The sequence below is a fragment of the Aplysia californica genome, unplaced genomic scaffold, assembly GCF_000002075.1.
Source record: "Aplysia californica isolate F4 #8 unplaced genomic scaffold, AplCal3.0 scaffold00279, whole genome shotgun sequence".
NCBI lineage: Eukaryota > Metazoa > Mollusca > Gastropoda > Aplysiida > Aplysiidae > Aplysia > Aplysia californica.
In genome coordinates, this window is record NW_004797549.1 from 57,978 (window position 1) to 65,111 (window position 7,134).

Consider the following 7,134-nt stretch of genomic DNA (forward strand, 5'->3'; position numbering starts at 1 on the left):
TTTGGTTTAAGCGGATTCTGCTGTCTATCAGAACAGATCTGACCTCTCTCCTGGACATCAGCACAGTGCAGGTTATTGCCAAGGTAAGACACATGGGTGAACTGTGTTGTTTACCTGGGGTTTTCAGGCAGTTGTTCTAAGAAATGACCTCATATCATCACCCAAAAATAATGCTGATTCTTCATGATTACTAACTGGAATATTAAAGCAGAATGATGGACTTTTTAACCCGCTGACTTATTTCCACTTATATTTTCCCTCTGTGCTGAATTTATTTTGGAAAAATGCCAGATTTGCACATACGCTTTTTTTTGTTGCTAATAACTTTTTAATTTGTCAAAATTTCTAATGAAGGTAAGAATAAAAGTTTTAGAATATTGAAAGTTCTTTATGAATATCTGAAGCAAAAAGTATTTTGTGAAGTTATTGTTGTAGTAGTGGTGTTGGAAATGACTGAATAAAAACTGCCGGTTCATTAGATCTCTAGATCTAGTCCAGATTCTAGATGCTTCGTAGGCCTACATATATTCCTCAAAGTGTTAGCTCTAGCATCAAAACCCTTTTAATCATCTTCCGATTCAAGGAAAATATGTGGAACATTTTCGTCTGAATCTGATGCGACACTATTTTCATGTTCGTCGCAGGTCGCAATTGCGAATTTTCCAACTTCACTGTCACTCAATTTCAACGTGAAACAAAAAACTCCCTGTGACAAGAAAAACGATGGGCGAAATCAATTCTGAGTAGCCTACCAGCTAGCAGCATAAAAATTAGTACCTCGTTCTTTTCGTACATCGCATTATACCATGCCAATGTCTATCGTGACCGCGATCAGCGCTTTACAGAAGTTCGGGCCGTCGTGACCGAGATCAGCGCTCTAAGGGTTAATTAATTTTTTATTGAATCTGGTTGTTTTAACCTCTCCCCTCCCCCCCATGGACTCAATTTAGATCATATAGGAGGGGGGCTTCCTATCTTGCCTGTCAGGACCAGCTAAGGCCGAGAGGGAAACATTCCAGCGGAAAAACTGAGATACTTGATAAGTATTTCCTCCTTTCTGGGGAATAGAACTTAGATCTCCTGCTTGGAGCAGTGAAGCACCTAACCACTGCACCACAGAGGCCAGTAATAATAGACTGAATTTGTGCCCATTAAAGAACACATTTCTGTGTGGATTTGACTGAAAGACGCTGATTAAAGGCAGAACTTCACTTATTCTGTCGTTTCTTAAGTGTGTTCTAACCAGTTCCCTATGAGGATGATGGAGAGTACCTCTTATAGGTCTTTTTTTTCTTTTCTTTCCCTCTCTTGTCTCTGTCTGCTTGCTGGCTTTTTTAAATACTAAATGACCATTATTGTTTCTGTGCGTTTTTACAGTATTAATGTGAAAAATAATAGCAATGATAATGATAATTATAATTATAATGGGAATAGTAATAAATAGCATAATAATGTAGTGCAAATTTCTGCTCAACAGCAAGTGCTACCCGCTTTACTAAAGCGATAACTATAACTTTATTTTCTGTTTTTCTCTCCAGGTGCTGTGTTCGTGTGCTTCCCTGTTCTTTTTTGACATGCAGCTCTCCCACTCCTTCGCATTCCTGTGAGTGTTGCGATTATTTGTGACTGTTGATGTTTATGAAGTTTTCGTGTTTTGCTGTTGAGTTGCTGCAGAGTGGATCTTGTTTCAGACCTCACCTCCTACTTTCTGCCTTTCTGCCCGTGTGATACCTTTAACCCTACTCCCTTCTTTTCTCTTGGTATTTAAGAAAAATGTTTAAAAACTAGTTTTAGTAACAGTTTTACGTCACAAGGAACACAATAAGGTCATATAAAGTACCTAACATTAGAGGTGTTAGGATAGAGTGACAAACGCAAAAAAGAAAAAGGAGAGATAAAGACGATGGGTGTTTGAGAGGAAAGAAGTAAAGAAGGAGCAAATCACACTAAAGCAGTTTGTACCTCTAGTTCTTCTTATGTCATACTATATAAGACGTATATACAGTACAGCATGGATAGGTCGAACACAGAAGACTAGAAATCATGCATCAGTTGAACTGTACCTGCAGTCCCTTTTTTTTCTTCTCTTCATTATCTTTGTAAGATATCCCTTGAACTACACATCCCTCAAACTACCAAGGCCGGTCCTGACGAATTTGAGCAATATGTGTTATACTGTACATCGTACTGAAGCTACAATTATTATACAGGGTTTCTAATAAAAAGAGGATTCATTTAAAGGATATTAACTCAGTCATCTCTACACTAATTTCAACAAAAATTCGAACAAATAAAATTCAACCATGAGGACGTGAAGTTTGCAAATTTAATCAAATCAATCTACGTTTTCGAGAAATATCAATCAAGTTTTAACGATTTCAGCCAAAAATGGGTAAAACTGTTGATTTTTGTCTGTCTTGTCTTGCTTTTTCCTTGCCCGTATGACCATCATTATATCAATGTCCTTCTGTTTTTACTGTAACTAAACTAAAAAATAGCCGCTATTTTGCCAATTGGCAGAAAACTACTACTGCACTTTCTATGCTGTTCCTCAGACTTGCTACATGTGGTCACTGTGCGTCTTTTTTTTTCCCCACAACAGTCTCGCCATCAACTTCCTGTGCAGTTTCGGATTCTGTGAGAGCTCGAGCCAGCGACGTAGCCCAGAGGGTGGAGCCCTTTCGCTTGGGCAGGTAAGACAAGTCATGGAAAATAGGTTTTTAAAGTTTTTTGCAGTTTTAATAAGAGTTTTTCAGCACTTGCAATACCTATGAATACCAAATATTTGAGATGTTAGTAGAGAGTAACGTATGAGATAAAAAGGATCAGAGATAAGGATGACAAATTTTTTATAGGAGAGGAGTGAATCACACAAGAGCACCCACCCACCACCTAAGTGGGAGATATCACGGTCGCTGATCAATGCACGCTTTTAATGGGATGTATGCCTATTCTGCAGTAATATGTATACACACATATCATCGTGTTGAGATGTGCTCACAGTGTTACATATAAACGTCCACCCACATACAGTGAGTGGGTGGTTGGCGGGTGCTCTGGTGTGGTTTGCTTCTTCTTTCCTATCAAACATATATCGTCCTATTCTCCCCTTTTTATTTTTTATGTTTGTTACTCTCTTGTAACACCTCTAATCTTTTGGCAATCATATGACCTTATGCAGTTGCGAGCGCCGTAAAACCTCTACTAAAACTAAACTAAAACATACAGTGAAGCCCCCTCAAATTGAGCTCTTTGGGACCTCCAGGTTTTCTTTGGTTTAGTTGGGTTTTTAGATGAGAGAGATTGCTGAAGTAGAAAAAAAAAAAGGATTCTATTTGCTTTAGGTTTATCATTGTTTCCAGATTTACTGTGTTTGGTTTAAGCGGATTCTGCTGTCTATCAGAACAGATGAAGATAGCAAAAGAAAAATTGTCAAAGTCACTCTTCAAATCTTAAAGTGCAATTTTCTTTAATGGTTTGTTTTTTCTACCTTCTTTTGAAAAGGGTCTCCAACTTGAAACTGAATCTGTTGTTCAGTTTGACAGGTTTTTTTTTTTAGAGTTGTTTTTTTTTACTGGTTTAACACCCCTTTCAACACTGAAAATAAGGTTATTTAAATATATGGGATGGGACCTCTAAATTTAACATCTGTCTCCCTTAGGACTATGCCAAATGGATGTAGACCCAAACTCCCCAAATAACCTATGATCAAGAACACCTGGTTAGGGATTCAAAACCAGGGCTATCTGCTCCATAGTTCAGCATGATACCAATTGAGCTAAAGGAAGTCCTTTTGTGAGTGACCATTGAAACCTAGTGCACATGTTGAAGGCAATATTTGAGTAGTCTTTATTTTGTGTCTTTCATTCAATAGTACACAACACTGCTAATGAATAGATGTGCTCACATGCAAGTTCATGCTCTCACACATAAATGCACACACTGTCGGATGCCTGTGTACGCTGTCTTAAATGTGTTAAAGAGGAAACACCAGTAGTATAGCGAAACTTGGAAATAACAAAGTCGTCAGACATTTAATTTTGTGGAATCTGCGTGTTCATTATATGCTATTTGAGCAACAAGTTACGCTGCAGTGTAGAGCTTAGCATACATCAATGTTTTGTTCCACAGACCGGAACTCTATTCATAGCCTAGATCTATGTCGAGGCTAACCTATTACTGTTCAGTAGCCAGGGGAAAAATATGACTGTGACGCTTCTATATCTCAACGAACATTCTATGTCAGGAACACAGGTGCGCCCCCCACCCAACAGTGCCACACTTTGGGTGGTTGGTGGTGTTCTAATGTAGTTTTCTCCTTCTTTTCCTTCAAACACCTATCATCCTTATATCTCTCATGCTTCTTTTCATAGCATATTACTCTCAATTAATATTTCTAGTGTACAGTATGTGTGTATCCTACTTATTTTGACCTTTTGCCACTAAACATTTGCAATGAAAGTTTATATAATAAAGTCAGAACTCAAGTTTTCTTGAATTCTTTCTTTCTGTAGGGTCTTCTGCCGCAGTCCTCTGACCGGGACAGTAAGCCTTCAAATGACGACATTGATGAGCCACAACTGCTCAAAAGACACGAACTGCAGCAGGATATGATTCGTCTGGAGCTTGGATGATTCAGGGGGTGATTTTTGTTGCGTTAAATAGAGGTTTGTGACAATTCTCAGATCAGAAAGTTTTTATGATTCATCGGGTGATTTTTTTATGTTTTTGAGTGGAGATTTTGGATGATATATTTGTGTCACGATGTGGTGGAATCAGGCACTGGTCAATTTTTGGGCATGTGGTTTTTACTGTCATCTTAAAACTTGTTCATTCGTCTATCTTTCGATTTAAAAAGTATCCATCTGTCTTTAACAGAAGTCAAAATATTTGCAAATGAAATATGTTATTAATGAACACAAAAGATGTTGAGCCAAAAAAACAAAAATTTTATAGAAATTCCCAACCAGTGGACAAATGCGGCAATATCTTTGATTTCATTAGTTTGATGAGCACCTGATTTCACCACGATGCCTCACGTTTGGTCCTTTTGGAGATTTAGAATGACTCTCTCAAAGATTTTGTACTATTAGATGATCCATGTTTGGGTTTTGGATGATACACATGGAGGTTTTAAATGACCTGTGAGGACATATCCGATGACAGGTGTCAAACTCACGGCCTGCCATCAGGCCTATCAAACAATTCTGTCCATCCTACAGGAAAATTTCAAGTAAGCCATTCTGTGGACCTCCATAACACAAAACTTTTTTCCAAACATAAACAAATTTATGGCATAGAAAGGATGCCTAATACCGATCTTCTACAAGTTGTTAGGAGAGTGAAAATTGAAATGCCTTGATTTGGTCGTTTTTCTATCTTTTGTCAATATTCATTCATGTGCTCACATTCTGTTTAAAAGAGGTTTAGTCGTCCACTGTGTAATAAGTGTTTATTCAGTTTGTCTCACCACCTTAAATGTAATTTGAGCAATTGAGTTTGGTACCTCTGTTTTCGATGGTCCACATGGAGATGTTGAAAGATCTATGAGGACAATATAGATGATCTGCCTGGAGAATTTGGATAACTACATGGAGATTAAGGGTGATCTGAGAGGACATGTTAGACGATCCATATTGAGATTCTGTATGATTTGTGAGGACAATTCAGATGATCCACATTGAGATTTTGAATGTGTAATGACAGTTTAGATGATCCACATTGAGATTTTTGATGACTGTATGTAGATTTTTGATGATCTGTATAAATATTGACCAAGTTTTTGTCCTTGTAGCAATGCGCCATTGACCATCAACAATTTTCACACTCCCGGCTCAAGTAGTGTTAGTAGTTAGTGTTGCATGGCCCCATTAGGTGGTCATTTTTCTGGTACTTTGTGCAGATCTAAGCGGTGGTCCTGTATCTCTGTGGACACAGTGGGTTGTGTTTATGTTATTTCTTTTCTTGGGTAAGTTGGGTTTTTTTCTGTTCAAAAAGCTCCATTAGCTTTCTTAAGATGGATAAAAAATGAATCACATAATTGTGTGACGACGCGGTGGAATCAGGCACTGGTCTATTTTTTAGCATTCGGAGTTGTTGATATCATCTTAAAACTTTTTCACTTGTCTTGCTTTGGATTTTTTTAAGATACCCATCTATCTTCCATGGAAGTCGAGATATTTGCGATTGAAGGGGGTGGGGGCCATCATGTGTCAAGGGTAAATTATGTGTGGAAATGACTGTCAAATTTTGGTTGCTTCCAAAGCTGGAGGTCTTTAGAAACTGCAAATTACCTTTTTTTTGTGCCTTTTTTCAACATTTTTCCTTAAAATCCACTCAGAAATTTGTTTTAAATGGACATAAAAGATTTTGAGCCGAAAAACAAAATTTCGATAAAACTTGCCAAAGGGGTGAAAAGGTGCCAGTTTTTTCTATTTCATTGTCTTGATGAGCGCCTGATTTCACCACAATGCCTCTCAATTTGTTTGTGGGTACAAATGTACTACAAGTCTTGTGCAAAGAAAACGTGGAGATGAAAAATTTCACTATTGTGGTTTTTTATTTTTGTCTGCGAATGAGTTCTTGAAACACTTCCCCTGTGATGATAGTGAGGGGTTTTCTGTCTTTTCAACTTTCCACAAGTCATGAAGACTGCTGAATTTTTTGTTCATAAGCTTACCTCATGCAATTAATACTTACAGTGACTGTTTTCATAGTGTGTATGTTTGTAGTCGTGATTCACTATTCTACATCCAGTTCTTTGCAAGCATTTTTCCGACATAAATTTGGAGCCATGTTTTTGTCTTTGATTCCTTTTATCTTTTTAATGTAGATGTTTACATTTGTATTTTGTGTTTACCTCTTTTTTCTTTCTCTTTTATTCAAGTTTTCTCAAAACTTTACTGAAGTGGTATTTTTCATTTGAACTACGGTGTATATTTACGTCTATCCTGAGGTTTTTTTCATTTTAAAAAAATTCAGTTTTTTCTGTATGTGTTATTCTACAAATATTCTGGAATTGAATAAACATATGATGTTTGTGAATTGTTTAAGGGCACCACAGGTAAACCTTTTTTTCTTGTACCCTGTTTATCATGGTGGATATGACTCACTGACAACACGCGCATCTCGGGT

General features: G+C 37.4%; 1 protein-coding gene across 1 annotated transcript; it reads left to right on the top strand.

The window, feature by feature from the left end:
* Positions 1-38: 38 nt before the first annotated feature.
* LOC106012165 lies at positions 39-4,948 on the top strand (the record flags this gene model as incomplete). Its single annotated transcript, XM_013084221.2, is given in 4 exon segments — positions 39-83; positions 1,539-1,603; positions 2,603-2,693; positions 4,515-4,948. Coding segments are annotated over 4 exon segments (321 nt in total), but the record flags the coding sequence as incomplete, so codon positions are not given.
* Positions 4,949-7,134: the final 2,186 nt, after the last annotated feature.